Genomic DNA, 19,021 nt, shown 5'->3' on the forward strand with positions numbered 1-19,021 from the left:
TTTTGTGCAAGGACTCTCGTCGTCCATGCAGCCGTAACTTCAACGACGGAAGTGCATGTGCTCCGCAAACTATCGAGATAGCAAGCAATCGCACAATCTCTTCTCCCCCGGTATTATATAAAGCGGCCTTATAATTATTCGAAAAGGAAAGTGATCGTCCCGTGGGAACTCGAGCAACGGGTAAATTAATGGGTAAATCCGACGACCGTCCGAAAAGCTTCGGCTCGCGATTTTCACGAGTAAAATCGGCCCTCGGGTCGATGTTCTAAGAAATTCTATTGGAAAAAAGAGAGGAAGGAAAGGATCCACGTGTGTGTGGATCTCCAGAGCCATCGAGGTGTCTGCTATGCGATCGTGGTCCCCACCAGAGGAGAGTTCAGGATGTAGTCGCCGGGACCCCCATATAGCGTCGCGATGCCGCTCATGGTGCCCCCCCACGAAATGCTTCTATGCTTAGGGCGACTAGCCGCTTAGACGGAGGAGGATTCGCTATAAAAGGCCCCGTGGCCACGAGGAATTCGTCAGAGAAGTGACAAACCGTGAACGACGAGAAAAAAATACGAAAAGGCGGCGGCCTCTGCCGTTTATCTTCGTTTCGAGCGGTGATCAAGACCCCCTGAAAAGCCGGAAGATGCGGTCTAGCCTGGTCAGTGTACAAGCGAATCTCGAAATCCGATCGACGATCGACGAACACGTGTGTCCGTGGTGCATCTGTGAACTGTTGTGATCATCTTCGTTTTTCGCGCGTCGGACCCAGTGATCGGGCCCGGTGGTGATTCCGCGGAATATTGCTGGGCCCCTCTTTACGTTTGCCCAAAGCAAGCTATCGTTGACCATTGTCGTCGGTTTCACGCGTTTATGGCACGCAACCGCGATAAAACGCGAGTTTCACGTGGATCGATCCGAGTTCCAATTTTCGCTGATTCCTCAGGATTCAGGCTTTTTGATTTCGCTGTTCAGTATATCGTGGCTTTCGTAGACCGTAGATTGATCGAGGAATCGTGGACCGGAACCACGTGCTCCACTGTGATACATAGATCCGGGACCATTGCTTTGGAGGACGTAGTGAAATTAGTGGAATTAGATTTTCGGTTTCGAGTCGGGGTTTTCGTTCATGTTGTACCACCACCGGGCTGAGGTTACTGGGAAACCTAAGTGAACCGGTCCTTGGGTCACACTGTGGCTCTTAAGTATTTGCTCATTTGACAAAATGTCCGTTTTCGCGTAGAAGATTTTTTAATCGGAAAAATTTCTAGTAAAACGGAGTTTAGTTAAATTAATTTTCATTTCAAAGCTAAACATTTTCTCATCCGTACATACATGACGTTATAACAAAAGTGCTAATATTAATTTAATTTTAATGAATTATAATTTCGCAGTGATGTCAAATCTTTTTGCAATATTGCAGTGACTATGTTAAATTTTATACTTTGGTTATTATGTTGAATTTGAATGACGGTAGATCGTAAATATCCCACCTATTTTTTGGTTGAAAATGAATTGTTTGAAAGAAGTGAGGTGAAACGACGCGGTTTCGTAATAAAAATAAGTATTTGTCACTGGTCAGAAAGAAATGGGCTGTATTAGGTGAATGACTGACTAGCAGCTTCCTGAAGTGTTACTTGTTCCATTCTTTCACTGCCTTTATCGCACGAGAAATGAGTTTCGATACAGGTTTTCTAGATCCAGAAATCAACAAAGTAGTCCTGTTGCTGCTCGCCAGTGTAGAATGGAAAGTCGAGCAGCGTGCTCTTGCCACGAATAGTCACGTTTTGTGAAACTATACCATTGATTTTATAAACTCAATTATCTGCCTCGTGTAACGTAACCACTGTGCTTCTAGATTACCGAGTTACCTGGAATCGATGTACCTCTTTCGGGGTCGTAGCTCCATGTATCGAAGCGCGAACAATTTCCCTCAAAATATATATTTTCAACAATATCAAAGACGTCGCTATCAATTTCCCAAAACTAAATGTACCGAAAAACAATATCTTCAGAATCTCTAACATTTCAAACAGCAAGTTAACACAGAATAACTTATTATAAAATAGTATAAGTTACTTCAGTTGTTTTAAAGATGTTGGATTCATTTACTAGGTAGAGTATAACAAAATTTTTTCGAAAATTGTGTTTGGTCGACATTTCAAATAAAATCGTGAATATCGCTTTTCACAACTTTCTTATCCGAGCTTTTAATCAAAATTTAAATCATTCCATGTTCTTAAAAGCAGTCGAGTCGTTCGGTCCACTTTAAAAAAAGTTATTCCATTTAGAAGGATGTAATGAGGCTTGTTTGACTGACAATCGAATTTGTGGTGACAATCAAAATTGCTTTTTTGAAAACATTAAAGACATCCGAAATTTGCAAATTTTTAATACTCGTAACAATTATGTCGATCGGTAAGGAACCTCCGATTTACCATTTCCGAGTCTCGAAGTCTATAGTACAAACAATTTTCGAACACATGTACAAGGTGTCCGGTCTCGAAAACCAGTCTAACACGACAGACATCTCATCGCGTCACACTTTTCCTTTTGCGTCGTCAAAATTAATATCGCCGGTAGCCGCTTTCTATCGATTCCTCGATCCTTCGTGGATCCTGGTCGCCTAAACCGTACTCGTTCCGGCACGTTAGATGGCCAACGACTATAGGCCGCTCGACGAGCGTATAACGAGGATCGGAAGGCCTCGGTATCAATGTTCCCATCTGCGTTCGGTCCTTGATCTTGGCACCTGGTCGGTTTTCGTCGGAAGCGGACTGGCAGCGGGCGGTCGAAATAATTAAAAAGGGAAACGAAATCGAGAGGACCACTTTCGCGCAGTTAACACGCGTCCCTGGAACGAGTTTCGCGAGGTGTCTCCGCTTCGGGAAAGAAAACAGGGATCGCTATCGACCCCAATACGCGGGGACGTTTTACGTTTTACGCTTGTCCGGCGCGGCGGTTCGCACGCGGACACTTTCATTTTTTAGAGACGCGCTCGTAAACCGGAAAGATGTCGATGGGAAAGAGTGGCCGACTGGTTCTGTACGGGGACCTTCGTTCCAAACCCGGCCTCTTCGTTTTCTCACTACGCTTCCGTTTTCAGCGCGGAAGGTTCGGCCATTTTCAGGAAATAACGAATTGCTCGTGACAGTCTCCTTTCGCACGGAAGCGCGTGGAAAGAAATGATCGTGTAAAAGTAATTAAGACGTGTAAATATTATTTATTTAAAAATCATATGTTATGTAAACGCCGTGCAAAACGGGATCCAAGAGTGTTTCTCATTTTTCTAATTTTCTCTAGCAACCTTCCATATTATTTTGCACTTTTTGCCAATTATACCAGGATTAGATTTAATGACAGTGATTATTCGCATAAATTCCATCTTTTCATTTGTCATTATACCACGGATGCTTGTGTAATTCCCCATTTTCAGAAATTAATTGATTATACAACGCGGAAGATAATGGAGATGATAGAAAGCTATTGTCTCTATAAAGACTTTTTATACATATGAAATAGTACAAAATGTGTACTGAAACTGTGCGAATATTCACAGTCTACTTGTTCGTTTAATACTTGTCGATTTTTGTGTTTAATTAGACTGTATGTGGGTAAGCTGCGATAGCGAGTCTGTTCACGCTTAGGCGATCTACAGAGTCGAGTTTGATTAACCCTCATACGTTTTTCAGGCTAAAAATTCACCCATTTTCTTTTTCTAAATATTATAATACGTTTCATAACTTTGTGTTTGCGTTGTGAGACGTATTTCTTCAAAATGCGTCATTATAAAAATATTATTTTTTATTCAAAGCATAATACAAAAATGACAGTATTAATCACATAAGTGATACATAATTTCTAGCTAAGAAATTCTAAAGCTAAGATGCTTCACGCAACAATTTCTGAGCGGCGCACGAGGGTTAAACTAGCAAAAATAAAAAGCGCACAAAGGACAAGTAGCAACCGAAGCTGAACAAACGGTTAAAAATAAAACGCAGCATTGTAACTCGATCTTCCCGTTCGATCTGATAAGGTGGGATCTTGGGTTGCCGGGAACTATCTCTGGATCTCCGCAATTGCGAACGCGAGACACGCGAAGTATAGTTCATTTCATGTGCAAGTTCGTAGCGAGCGGAAAGTTAGATAACGGGTGAAGGCCGTGTGTAGTATAGATCGGAATCAGGATTTAATAATTAGTATAATGCTCGTGTATGAAGCGCTACTTCGGTTAGAATACAAGAGATCGTATCGCGGCGTTCACGGAATTCCTGGCCAGGTACTGTGTTACTAGGTAATTACGGAGCTGTGGCAGTCACCTACATGACCAGCGTGCCATGATCATCTCATTTGCATTTCTGGCTGGTTGAACAGCGTGTTTTCTTCCGGCAACTGGTATCGGGCTCATCCCGAAGGGACTATTGTCGTTCGGTTGACAAATGTCCCATCTTATTCGAATCAACTGTTAACATGGTTCTCATTTCACATACTTTCCTCTCCTCTCTGTTCACTCAACGACTTTCGTCCACAGTGTCGTCTTTATGTCGTGTACAGAAATAAAGAATGCTAAGCTTTGATGTTACAAGCGATTAAGCTTGGCCTACGGTAGTATGGCTGGCCTGAGGAGTGAAAAGGAACAATGTTGTGATAAGATTCACCGAACTGGTATTATTTATTGTCGTACATGGTGGTTCCTACGTTTCGATTTAACAGAGTGACAAATCCCCAGTGAATTCACTTTATTATACGTAATATTTCTGGTATGTTTCTCGAGAGAAAACATTTCATTGTCCCATTCTGATTACTTCAGACGTGCAATATAAAAGTAAAAAGGATAGTTATTATGACGACGAACATATTCAAATTGTAACGTGTCTGCCTGTTCTTTTTTTTTCAGTTAATATTGGGTTGCTTCCTTTTCGTCTCCGTTCTTGGAGATCCCATAAGGACGAAAAAAGAGTGAGTATACTTAATCCGTACATGCTCATATAGGGTAAGGGACCCCGTTACTGCAGGGGTACCAATTACTGTGCCTATATTAATTACACTTATTTTTAAAGCGTAATGAATATTGAAAAGGAGATATGTAACATCTAAATTAACTAGTTTTAATGAAAAACTGTAATATCTCTTTTTTAATATTCATCATCCTTTAAAAAGAAGTATAATTAATAGACTCACAGGAATTGGTACCCCCTCAGTCCCTTACCCTATATCTGAATCAAGAAGTCGTAAAAATAGTGTTGACCATAAATTAAAAATTTCAGAGCACCATTAAGTCCACCTCCGTTGAATCAACATGGTCCACCATCGACGTCCTACGGGGTGCCGAACGTAGGAAGTTCTTATAGCGCACCCTCGAACTCTTATGGCGCTCCTGCGGCAGCACCGTCATCTTCTTATGGCGCTCCATCAGCACCATCCTCTTCTTACGGCGCGCCATCAGCACCATCCTCTTCCTACGGTGCACCATCGGCGCCATCTTCCTCCTACGGTGCTCCAGCACCATCTTCCTCCTACGGTGCACCAGCACCATCCTCTTCTTACGGCGCGCCATCAGCACCATCCTCTTCCTACGGTGCACCATCGGCGCCATCTTCTTCTTACGGTGCTCCCTCAGCTCCGTCCTCCTCGTACGGGGCTCCTTCGTCGAGCTACGGTGCCCCATCGGGTCATGGATCCTTCGGCGGTGACTCTGGTTACAGCAGCGGAGGATCGTTCGGTGGCGATCATGGCGGACACGGTGGTGGAGGTGGTGGTCATGGATCATACGGTGGCGGAGATGGTCATGGATCATTCGGAGGCGGAGATGGTCACGGATCATTCGGAGGCGGAGATGGTCACGGATCATTCGGTGGCGGAGATGGTCACGGATCATTCGGAGGCGGAGATGGTCACGGATCATTCGGAGGCGGAGATGGTCATGGATCCTTTGGAGGAGGAGATGGTCATGGATCATTCGGAGGCGGAGATGGTCATGGATCCTTTGGAGGAGGAGGAGGAGGAGGAGGAGGTCACGATAGCGGATTATCGAGTTCTTATGGCCCTCCGTCGCAATCCTATGGTCCCCCTGCTCAGTCTTACGGGCCGCCGCAGCCCCAAGGCAGATGGGAGAAGAAGTTGACGTGGAAGCCGGAATGGAAGCAGATCTGGAAAACGGAGAAGAAGCTAGCTTGGAAGCAGGAATGGAAGAAGGTCCAAGTCCCGGTGTGGAAGGAGGTCCAGGTCCCGGCGTGGAAGGAGGTGAAGGTGCCAGCCTGGAAGAAGGTCCAGAAGCCAGTCTGGAAGGAGATCCAGGTGCCAGCTTGGAAGGAGGTCCAGGTTCCGGCGTGGAAGAAGGTCTGGAAGCCGGTGTGGAAGGAGATCCAAGTGCCGGCTTGGAAGGAGGTCCAAGTGCCCGACTGGAAGAAGGTCTGGGTACCGGAATGGGTCAAGATCGGAATCCCCGGGGAACAGTACGTAGGCAAGGATCAACACGGCTGGCAGTACACGAGCCACGACCTCTGGAAGAAGAAACTGGTGTGGAAGCCGGTGTGGAAGAAGATCTGGCGCACGGAGAAGAAGCAGGTCTGGGTGACCGACAAGAAGCTGGAGTGGAAGGCCGAGTGGAAGCAGATCTGGAAGACCGAGAAGAAGCAGGTATGGGTGGCCGACAAGAAGCTAGTCTGGAAGGAGGAGTCGGTGCAGGTCTGGGTGCCGGAGAAGAAGCAGATTTGGGTCACGCAGAAGAAGCAGGTGTGGAAGGACGAGTGGAAGAGCAAGTGGGTGCCGATCTGGAAAGAGGTGCAGGTACCCGCGTGGAAGAAGATCTGGAAGCCCGTCTGGGAGAAAGTTTGGATACCCGCGGAGCCCCACCACGACGAGCACCACGGCTACAAGTAAATTCCTGCCGTGAGATCTTGCTCGATCCCCCTCGTCCGGACGGCGAACCGTCGTTGTCGTTGCTGTTGTTCCGTTTCCCCCCGATGTATCGTCTGCGGAACAAGTACAGTGACTTTCTAGGGTCTCCCCCCTTCCCCCTGCGAGCTCGTACCTCCTGCAGGTAATCACCGCCGAAATTGCTTTTCGGGAAAGCGATGCGTCGCGTTCTGTTGGCTCGTCAAGGCTGATAGAGCTGTTTCGCTTTGCTCGTGCATTGCCTCGTTACTGTAGACCCAGCAAGAAAAGGGATCAAGACGGCACGCTGACTGCAATGCTACTCGCCTGTTTAATTTTCGGCCACGGGACATAACAAACTCGTACAATTAGCTACCGTAGAACCTAGGTATGTCGAGACAAGACCTCGCCAGGATTTAGTACACAAAATGCCAGTTTAGGTCTGCCATGGTCTAACGAGGCTTTCCAATCACTTGGACCACCCTCGAGATTACCCAGGATGTGCGAATGGCCGCTGACATCATCAAAATTGTTCCATGCTTTGTCTACCAACTGAAAAGCTAACGAGGCCGTTGATTCTTTGAGCTGTGGTCGTTTTTACGAGATTCGCCGAGGCTTCTAACCATGTGGACCACCTTCAAGATTATCCAGGATGTGGAAATGGTTCAATAAAATTGTACAAGTCTCCAAAGCCTCGTCCACCAACTACAAAAGCCATAAAGGTCCTTGACTCCTCGAAACGTGGTCGTTTTTAAGAGTTACTGTACTTGTTTCACTTACGGTACACATCGTTGGGGATCGGAGATCGATCTTCGCTGGAATGGAGCCCGAGCATCGCCAAACCGTGGGATAAAAGTAATCGAACGGCGACCGATGATCGGGAATACCACGGAAGAAGGAACAACTGATAGAGAGACAGAGAAAGAGAGAGACGTCTTCGTGGTACGCCGGGGAGTAGTGTAGATTAAAAACGAGGAGAGAGTTCTCTCCTCTCGGATCTCCCGACGATGAGAGCCACGAACTCGACAATCATAACAGCGAGTCCAGTTTCTTTGTTCTTGAAGAGCCCGCTGTACGTCGATCGTGCTACACGTCTGCACCGTGGACAATCCGTTTGCGACTCGACGAATGTAATTAGCTCCCACTTGTAAATAACCGTTGTTCAGAGGTACACGCCTATCGATATTTTTGTACGATGTTTATGTATGTTGTCGTAATAAAATACCGTATGTTTTTTTATTTATACTCGTCCAGTTAATCCTGTTTGTCTACGCGACTGCGCATTCTTGCGGAGGAGACATTCAAACATTTCGATGTCATTATTTAAGAGCAAGCCTTTAGCCTGTTTAACATTAAGCCTAAGTATAATGTAAGCCTTTATATCCGTTTACTATAATTTGCTATGTTCTTTTGGAAGTGTCATAAAATCGATGGAGTACGTCCATTCTTTGGACGCTATTACATCGATCCGTAGTTTTAAGATAAATATTTACGCAAAGAATCTTAAATACGTACTCGGTTACCGACGTAAGGGTTCAGAGGTTACAAACAAATCAATTTCCATTACACAGTTGTGGTCGCTAGACAGGAATAACGAAGATAAAGCGCATTCGCAAGGAATAGAATCGAGGTGCAAATAAAAAGAGTAGCAAAGCAATAATGAGACAGAGATCAAGAATGACAGGAATTATAATGAAGTGGTTAACGTAATTACTTGTAATTACGACTAAAACGTTGTTAAAGTTAATCGCGGAGATTGAAGAGCCCCTGGGGACGGTAATGCGTATTAAAGTAATATTCATTTCCCAGGATCGCGAGATGCGATCGATGTTCTTCTCGGCCTCGGTTTTCCCGACGAGTGCCGTCAAATTAGTCGAAGTAAAAGTGCGACAACCGTGCGTTTCCTCGTGATCCCGCGAACAGAGGCACCATGAACACGTAGGAGTCGCTCGTCGCCTTGGGCAGCCATTAATTCACAGATGAAAGCGCGGTTTCTATGAAGGAAGATGCTTTCTAGGGATAAGAGAAGACTCAAGGGAAAGACACGGTGTCCCAGGGTCTTCAGGGTCGCGGCTCTCGCGCTCGCGACCTTTACTTTCTCCGTTTTCCGTGCGCTAAAAAGTGTGGGACGAGAGGTGAACGCGCTCACAGAACAAACCTGAAGAGGAACACCGGAAACGACACACACGACCGACACAATCGTTCGAAGTTTGACGAAGCGCGTGTAAACGAAAATAACGAGAAGGAAAGTTCCCAAGGCTGATTAATGGAGTTGATGCGCGTGTGTCCCATCGGTGTTCCTCGCGCGGAAGAAGATCGATCGAGGAAGAAATCACAATCGCGCTGAAGAGCCCGTGTAACGAGAAGAAAGTTCCACGACGAAGAAGTACTCGTCTGGAGAGGATCCCGCTACCGGCGCTGTTTCATTTTGATCGATCGATCGTTTGTACGTTTTTATCGTCGAATAGGAAGCGGGCTTTAATCACCTTATCTCGATGAATCGATCGTTTGGATATTTTAGCTGCCGAACAGGAAGCGCATTCCAATGACCATTACGGATGCACGTTTCCTTATTTTAACGACTGAGATTTTATCCTTTTCTTAGATTTTAATACTCGATTAGATAATCTTTGAAGTTAACTTCTACACAATAAATTGAGCAAACTAAATTTTAGTGGTATCTGTCAGACGCATAAGCATTAAACGGCGGATTTATTATATTAAATTGTGGTTTCGATCTTGCAAAAGTCGATATACAAAATGTTTAAAATAATCGTATTTTTCATTTTCTGTGGAATGTGATAAAACATTCAAGGAGTCGTGATTAATCATAAGCCTGAGAAAGTGATTTTTGTGAATTTTTCTCTCAAGAACTGTTAGAGTTGGTTTATAAAATCTTACCGAGTTTGATTGTTTTATTTAAAAACATTTCTCAGTTACAAAGTTATAGGTGACTTCTTGAAGGTTTCTAAAATGAACCACTTTAAACACTATATCTTGCGAATAAAGTCTGACAGATTTTGAGAAAAGTATTTTCAAAAATCACTTTAGGTCGGTGCTCCTACTGAGCACTATCTGTTAACAGAGTAAAGAAATTCTTTTTCAATTACTTTTTCGTTTGTTACACGCAACGATCCAAAGTATAAAAATAAATTTGAACTAAAAGGTGTCATTGAGCAAACTATTTCGATTTGACAGTTACTAGTTCATCGATGAACATACGAACAGAGATGCAACAAGGTTTCTGCTTCACTTTTGATTTTTCGAAGCTCCCAGCGCGCGAAACAAGTTTCCAGATAACTCCAGCGTTTCGTGCGAAGGTGAAACCTGCCCATGCAGATCTACATTTGCATAAACACCGTGCATACCCGCATTGTAAATCATAAAGGTAAAAAATCCACGGTCTGACGACTCGTCGATTCCTCGTTTTCTGGAAAAGACAATGGATCGCATTGATGCGGCTTTATCGGCAAGATCGTCGAAGGATTAATGCGTGATCCGCGGTTAGAGGTAAATGGAAGTCGGTCATGAAGACGAGCGCGCTCCTCTGTCTTCCTCATTACCTCGACCTTAATAACGAACATCGGTTCCCCTACTTTCTTCCGCCACGATCTCACGGCAACTTTAATTCACGATGCTCGCGCGTGAGATAAGGAAATCCGCTTTCGATCGTCCGCCTACAGGTGGTAGCAGCGGCTTGAAACACCTCGGCCCCGGCTAAACGACATTTACAGTAGTGCTCGCAGCAATTTGCTAAATTTGCCACATTTAAGGGGATATTCTGGTTTTCGAGACTGTTTGTGCACCAATTGTAATTTTTTTTTAGGAAAACTATCGAACCTTTTGTATTGAAATTCTGCACACATATTTACTGGTGTTTGAAGTACATGTGTGTTTTTTTCAAAGTAAAAATAATCAAAATGCCATGGGTTATATATTTCTTTGTAGACTATGTTTTGAAAAACACAACTGTTGTCATGATTCCGGTCTTTCTACTGATCGGAAATAAAGAATGTCGCGGAAGGTAATCGTTCAATAAAGAAAATTTCAAAATTAGTCATTTTTGTCTTACCTTCTCCAATTCAGTGCCAGTGGATTGTTAAGATTTTCCCGATTAAAGTGAGTCCAAACACGACGCAAATCGGATCAGTTTTGTAGATATGAGAATAAAAAATATTAAGGACATGTGTCTATTAAGTCATTGAATGTGGTCCGATTTACGTCATGTTTGGACTTATTTTAATCGGGAGAATCTCAACAAACCATTGGTACCACATTTGGAAAGATTACACAAAAATTTTTTGGCAAACTGCAAACTTGAGTGAGTACTACTGTACATAGAATAGCGTGGGGCGAGCTTCGAGAAAAAGCTCCGTTTCACACAGGCATCGAACTCCTCCGCGGAAAGTGAAAGTTTTGCTGCTCGTATATATTCTAGATACGAGTGCTGTCGTGCTCAGAGCTCGCGCGATCAAGGATCGAGCACGACTACGTTAGATCGCAAGAGTGCTAGGCCATCTTGGGTGTTAAACGGTTTTTCGAATTGCAGACTGCGGATTTTTATGCAAAAGACAAATTTTCTGCACCAGTTACAGGAGATAGAAACCAAAAAGAAAGTCCTTTTTTCTTTACAAATATCAAATTACAAATTTCTTTACAAATAGATTGAAATTCTTAAATTTGTTTTGATATAAATACAAAAATATATGATGCTCAATACAGTTGCATGCTCAAATAATAATCACATGCTTAATAAATGTATCGTTTCTCTGACAATAACTTTATTTTCGTTGGACTAGACTAAATGTATAATTTGATAATAATATTTAAAGATCGATGACAATAGGATCGGTTTCTGCAGAATTAAAAAACTTATTTTTCGCGACATCGTGTTGATCCATGAAGAGCACTTTTCAATTAAACTAGGAACAAATTCGCCTAATAGTTTGAAACAATTTAAAGAAAACCTCTAAGGGAAAAATTAAACATTTTTTAATGGCTTAATGAACACTTGTTAATAGTGGCAACCTGCTGACAAGTTAGAGAGCTACATAAATCATTGTTAAGAGTATTCATATTAAGCATTACTACCGTCTGTACCACCATTATCGAATAGAACATTTATAAATAAACGGTGTTGACAGCTCCGTAACCAAAAGCTCGTAAACGTCCTCTGAATTGCTTAGATATTTAAATTTCTAAGGTGACAAAACTTTCTAGGCAGGGGGAAGTACTTGAACGAGAGGCAACGGAGAAAACAATGTTGATTGTGACTTATCATTTATGTCACGCAGGAGTTATGACCAGGGAAAATTCCAGAATCTTTTAAATGGATTATTGGAAAATTCGTAAACTGAAAATTTAATCTTTAACTCTAATACTCTGTAAAATTCTAGAGACCTACTATGTTGATTCATAATTCTGCAATTTTGGTCCTTTTTCCTTGAAAATTTCTAATATTCTTGCTCAAGAAGCTTTGAAAATATTTTTGTTTCATACGTTATCAATATTCTGTACACAGAAATATTTTTCAATGGATTTTATGAAACGAGTACTTAGAGTAATTTGAAAATATTTTTATATCGAAATGGTCAAAATTAAAACTGACAAAATTGGTACAATTAACAAGGCTGCTATAATAACAATGTATAAAACGTTGTAGATCTTTTCTCCGATTCTACATATTATTTTGAACATTGCTAACAGAGAATATTATTTGTGGACTTGCAGTTCATTTGCGTGTTTCAATTATTCGTTAACGTTACCTGCATAGAAAAACACGGTTTGTCAATGGTGTATCATTAATATGATTAGTACACCATTATTGCTATTAGTAATAGCTTTATTGCGATGAATCGAGTGTCCTTGCACCCCCGATCTATTCGTAGCGAGTCGAATGATCGAAAGTTGTTCATGCTTTATGTATGCCGCGCCTCTGGGGCATATACGATCACATGTATTACCCAATAGAAAGTGAATCGTTCGTACGATTTGCAGCAACTTGTAATCCACAGACATCATTAATGGAGTCATGACCAGACCAGACAATGCTCGTCGTCGTTCAGGGGTTTCGATTGTACTACGTTATTGATCCATTAATTCGTTTCAGAACGCTACTCATCAAGCGTTCTACAAAACAGTAATCTTCGTAAACTTCTCCGTTATTATGAAATTAATAGCTTTATAATTCTCGATTATATAGTTTGTTATTTTCTACGATGTTTGAGTTGTAACATTCATTGCTGACTTTAACGTAGCAAATACGACGAGTTTTCTAGTACTTCGAATTCTTTAATGATGCCATCATCTATTCGATTTGCAGAATATTAATCGACAGCTAAGATTTTCGCATACTTTCGCATACTATTTTATCACTGCATGGTGTGACCAGAAATTGTCCGAATTCTTCCATCGAAAGTCGGAGATTACCATGTCGTTTTGTAAATGATTGGTTATTTTTTGAACATCTATGCAGGAGGCCACTTTCACACGAAGATTGCGACGAAGACGAGCACATGCTTGAACTATGCCTCGGTCAATCTATTTTTTGCTATTGCCGTAAATCTCTCCTTCATTTTGTGACTGTATTTATCCTTTACCTTCCATCGTCCATAACTTTGCATGAGCGTCACTTGCAACCATACAGCGCTTCTAGAAATTAAACATTAATTTCACAGGACTTCACAGGAACCATTCCTTTAAAAGTTTCTGTTCTGAAAAGAATAAACATTCCAATTTTTTATTTGATTTGTTAAAAACATGTAAAAACGATGTATGAAAAAAGGGCTTGAGATGTCTTCAATAGCTATGTACTAATAGCAATTGCAATATCATTTGCATTGGCAGATGAGATTGCAGAGTCGATGGGTAAAGGTCAGATTATACTAGACAGGTCAGACGCTGAGAGTCTATAAACGCTAGATACAAGAACAGGGTAAGCAAATTCTGTCGGCAAAAAGGGAGTTGTAGGACAATAGCCACGCGGACCTGACATTTCTACCTCTTGCTGGGTAAAAGCACAGACGATGATTTAGGACAGTTGCCCATGCGTACCAATCTACAGGAAAACCGAAACAATTGATTGCCATAAATTCTAGTCTTATAGCGGTCCCTCTCGTGCCCTTTTTTTCGTCAGACCATCCCATTGTTTTTGTAAGCGTGTTACGACGTGCATTTTCGACATGCGTAACGCCCTTCCTAAACTTTTCAGAAAAATTTTGCGGAAGATCAGTGTTGTTCGAATCGCGGTAGAGAGAACATCTTTAAAGACTTATCAATTTAAAGCTCACGGTTCGCTAGTGTGTGTTTTTAATAATCATACTTAAACTAATCACTAGACTGCGGATTATTATGCAAAATAAAATTTGGCTGCTGCTATTGTAATGGACAGAAGCCAGACAGATATTGGTTTCTTACTTGAATCATTTTAACAAATTGGAAATAATAAGTTGGTGTTTTAAATTATTTTAATCTCTCTACTGTTTTAAAGTGCACCTACTCATTTTTGCTACAAATGCGTGAAATTCGCAGTCTAGTGATCACATTAACTGATTGATGCGATTTGTGGTTCAATGCAAGTAATGTTGCAATTGTTATTAGTGCATAGCTATGTGTTGTTAAATGTGAACAGTGATCGTGAGTGTGGAAAAATTTCACGAAATCGAAAGTGGAAGTGAGGATTGTTGACTTGACCGCACATCCTTTAGGTTGTCGTATATCTACTATCCACCACCAAGTATACAGTTCGTTGATCTCACCGTACATCCCTTAGTTTTTGGCATTGCTGTATACTTGAAGTCAGCTGTGCAGTTCGTCCCCGAATGGCCCAGTGACACACATTTCGAAGCAGCAAGTGCATTTACAGCTGAAAAAGTGAGTTCTAATTATTATAAATCAATTTGTGCTGTTTCTCTTCAGTGTATCACCGCGATGCAACACCAACGCTCTCGCTCAGTGGATCCTGCTGCCGAGCCGGACTCTCCCCGCCATAGCATTCCGTGGCTGCGCTCTGATTGGTCCGTGTTTTTCGTTAATAACTCCATAACATAGCCGAGGCGGACATTTTTGCAAAGGAAAATGTCAAATGACCTCAGAAACCACCCATTTCACGGAGTTGAATAAATTTTGAGACACTCTGTATAAATTCTTTTTGAGAATCTTAGAGTTCCAGAGCTCTAGAGTTCTAAAGTTTTAGACTCCTAGAATTCCAGAGTTCTAAAATTCTAGAATCTTAGAATTCCAGAGATTTAGAATTTTGGAGTCTTAGAATTTCAGAGCTCTAGGGTCCTAGAGTTTCAGACTCATAGAATTACAGAGTTCTAGAGTTGTAGAGCCTTAGGATTCCAGAGTTTGAAGGTTTTAGAGTTCTATAACTGCGGAGATCGAGAGTCATAGAGTCCTAGAATCCCAAAATTCTAGAGGCTTAGAATTCCAGAGCTCTAGAACTCTAGAGTTGCAGATTGCTAGAATTCCAGAGTTCTAAAGTTTTAGAATCTTAGAATTCCAGAGGTCTAGAGTTCAAAAGTTCCAATGTCAGAATTCCAGAGTTCTAGAGTTGTAGAGCCTTAGAATTCCAGAGTTTGAAAGTCTTAGAATTCTATAACTCCAGAGATTGAGAGTCCTAGCGTCCTAGAATCCCAAAATTCTAAAGTTCTAGAGTCTTAGAATTCCAGAGGTCTAGAGTTCTAGAGTTCAAAAGTTTCAATGTCAGAATTCCAGGGTTCTAGAGTTCTAGAGGCTTGGAATTCCAGAGATTAGAGTACTAGAGTACTAGAGTTCTAGAGTACTAGAGTCCCAATAGTTTGACATTCCATTTTTACACTAGAATTTTCGAATTCGAAATTTCAATCGGAGTGCACGGTAGGCATCGCAACGGTTAGGCGAGGGGTATTGATAGAAGTGTTACGTGAGCGGCGAAGCGAATAACACACTATTTGCTTTTACACGGTACGTAACATGAAATCATCTGTAACGTGAATGAAACATGCAGGTCAATGTGTCGGATAATGACGGCCTCGGAACGCCGCCTATTAGAAACGTAATTTCACCTAGATAACGCGCATCGTTGGATGCGGATCGAAACAATTTTCACTTTCGAATTGGGATCGAACGCATCTTGCCTGGCCAGTTATGTGCTGCTCGAAGTCACGGCGCTCGTTTCTCATTCTGCACCTGCTATTAGTTTTTTTTACATCGTTATTATACCCCAGACCGTGTAGTATTACGTACTGTGCCCACGCAATAGGCAGTGAACTTCAACTAGAAACCATGAATTTTAGATCACCGACCGGTTTATATTCATGTCATTTTTACTTCGTTCACTTTTGTTTTATATTTATTAACGATCATTAATAATTTTCATGAAAGCGTCAAATTCGGTATGATCTATCTCAGAACAACATCGACTGTCGGAACGTGTATAGAGCTCAATTTTCAAAGCTAATTCATTCTTTTTTTTATAAAGGAACATAGTTGTCCCTTGTACAGCGTCAATTAATAATTATCAGCAATTCTTATTACGTTATAAGATGAAAATATTGAGAAACATCTAGATTTATCATTTTTGTATCAAATACTGATGTTGACAAATTACAAACGCACATTTAGCAACACTGTAGACAGTATTATCCATCACAGAATTCTCAATTTAATTAACAAATATGCTTTCTTTTTGTGTTCCTCATAATTTGATCATCTACTGTAATCCTTAGATCTGTGAGCATTTTCTTATGTGATCTACACCTCTAACTTTTAGCAAAGTTTTCGAGAAACAAACACTTCATTTTGAAAAGAGAAAATTGAACATATCTATGAACTTATTTACTTCGGTTTCTTTTATTAGATCGCTGTATTATAAATAAAAAGACTGTAGCTATTACCAATAGTAACCAGCAGATTATAAATTTGAACAGAGTGCCAGGGTTGACAATGATTTTAATTACAGCTCGCGATATTTTGCAAGCGAGTCTCTTAGATTCAAGTGAGTCCGACAACAGGTACGTCATCTCCAACGAAAGCGATAAATGACTGGCGAAGAACGTTCTTCGAGTGTTCCGAGATTTCCAGCGTAGCCTTTCGCAAAATTTCGCGACATGCAAACACTCGATCGGATCAGAATTTCTAGATCAAACCCATTAATCGACGGACGTCCCATGACATCGAATCGAGCATCGAGATTTCACTGGTCGCGTGGGATCATCATTGATTACAGAGCCGAGAGTTTCACTTTCGAATTAGAGTCGTCTCGAATGCATCGTTCACGGACGATGGGACTCGCGCGGCTCTCTAACTATGCTCATCCGCGTCGGTACCGGAAGTCCTCGACTTCCTAGCCGGTGTCTTAAAAAATGGGCACCGAGATGGACAACAGAAAAAAATCACCACGGGAAAATTCACAGAGATCGCGGAAGAGTTTCCGCTTGACAGGCCGACGTCGCGCACGTCGTTATATAAGTAATCCGCGGATTTATAATCTTGCGCGAACATGAGAAAAAAGCCTGCGTTCGCTTGCAAATCACGCGAAGCTTATGCATTATTAATGAGCGCCTTCCAGAGAAAGCGATCCTTTGTCCCCGGGTCTTTTTCCGGAAATTCTGGCCCCTGTGCTCTGATAAACTCTGATAAACCCTGATAAACTCTGATAAACTTGAAAGGGATATGGGCACCCATTTTTTTCGGTGACTTCGAGTTACGCAACGACGCTGACCACGTCTATTCGATCCATAGATGGATTACATTTCTCCGCTGTTTCCAAAGTTTTAGGGAATTTTGTAATAATGTAAGTGTTTTAATAAAAATTACTCTGCTGCAGTGTTTATGTGTGGAAATAAAAATGTAATTTTCATAATTATTGAATAAAAAATAGTATACAAAATCTCTGAACGTTGTATACTGTGTATGAACATTTCAAACGGAAATTATAATTTATAAATAAACTGTGGATCTTCACGCAAAATAAAAATTTTCTGTATCAATTAGAAAAGCATGAAAATGCAATAATTCTTGTTACAAATGCTTGAAATCCGCAGTCTATAGATGTTTCTCCCGTTTATAGATATCAAGATCAACTTCTGATTAACACATCAGAATCCAGAATAACTCGTTCAGCGGCTTAAAGGTCTAGTAAATCTGATTTAGAAATCTGTTATGGTAGGATCCTCTGGAAAAATTTCGTTTAAAGAAGCTCGTACACCCGCACGAGCATCCTCGGCGCGTCTTAATTGGCTCGACCATGCGACTGCATCGAAAAGTAGTTTCACTCTCGACCCAAAAGGTTCGTCTCCGATGCATCTTCCAGCTCTCTACTCATTCGTTACAGCGGAAGCATGGTCGTGCGCTTGCTCGTTTACAAGTCGGGAACCCATTGCTCGTGCATCGCTTGCCAGCTCCTGCCGTTGCATCCTCGTGGCTAAAGGATGCACACCCACAGGGTGTTCAATTTTACAATATACATCTCCGTTTGAAATTATAACACACAGATTTTAATATATCATAATATATCAATACATCAATTTCGCAATGTATAATGTCGAACAGGAGTTGCTAAACATGAATGTTATTCATTTCCTTTAAAGAAATTTCATTTCCAAATTTTCTTCTTATGCTGTCAGTATTGAAACATTAATGTAAATGTGGGCATACAACAAATATAAATTTTCTTTTTTTTTCCTACGAAATTATCAAAGACAGACAAATTTTAATCACTGTAAAATTTAGAATTATTTTGTGTTTTATAGATCATTTTTCTATTACATTTTATGCTTGTCATTAAAAAGATGTATAACGGGGAACATAAGAAGTAGGAAAGAATTCAACCATTTTTGTATCCACCTATAGCAACAACAAACGATATTCATGCCGACAAATCAATATAATAATAATAATAGCAATGACAGATGAACGAAATTTAACGAGACTTAAATATGCACGTTAACAAGAAAAAACAATATTTGTGCTCACGAATCAATGTATAAAATAATAGAAATAGTAATGATCTATCAATTATAATCTTTTAATAATAACTAATCTTTTTTAAAGTGTGTAATCTTGAAATATAAAACAGACGCGAACGCGAGGCTTTGATCTATAATTAAATCACGAAGATCGCCTCAAGACGACGCTTTTAACGAGATAATTAAATTTCTACGAAGCAACATGGAAG

At 41.3% G+C, this 19,021-nt stretch overlaps 1 protein-coding gene across 1 annotated transcript; it reads left to right on the forward strand.

Annotated features, from left to right (window-relative positions):
- Nucleotides 1-529: 529 nt before the first annotated feature.
- Nucleotides 530-7,005, forward strand: LOC143357105 (uncharacterized). Its single transcript, XM_076793340.1, has 3 exons — nt 530-646; nt 4,883-4,944; nt 5,253-7,005. The coding sequence occupies exons 1-3, from the start codon at nt 632-634 to the stop codon at nt 6,865-6,867; spliced, it is 1,692 nt and encodes a 563-aa protein (XP_076649455.1). The 5' UTR covers nt 530-631; the 3' UTR covers nt 6,868-7,005.
- Nucleotides 7,006-19,021: the final 12,016 nt, after the last annotated feature.

This window comes from Halictus rubicundus, chromosome 9 (genome assembly GCF_050948215.1).
Source record: "Halictus rubicundus isolate RS-2024b chromosome 9, iyHalRubi1_principal, whole genome shotgun sequence".
NCBI classification, from domain to species: domain Eukaryota; kingdom Metazoa; phylum Arthropoda; class Insecta; order Hymenoptera; family Halictidae; genus Halictus; species Halictus rubicundus.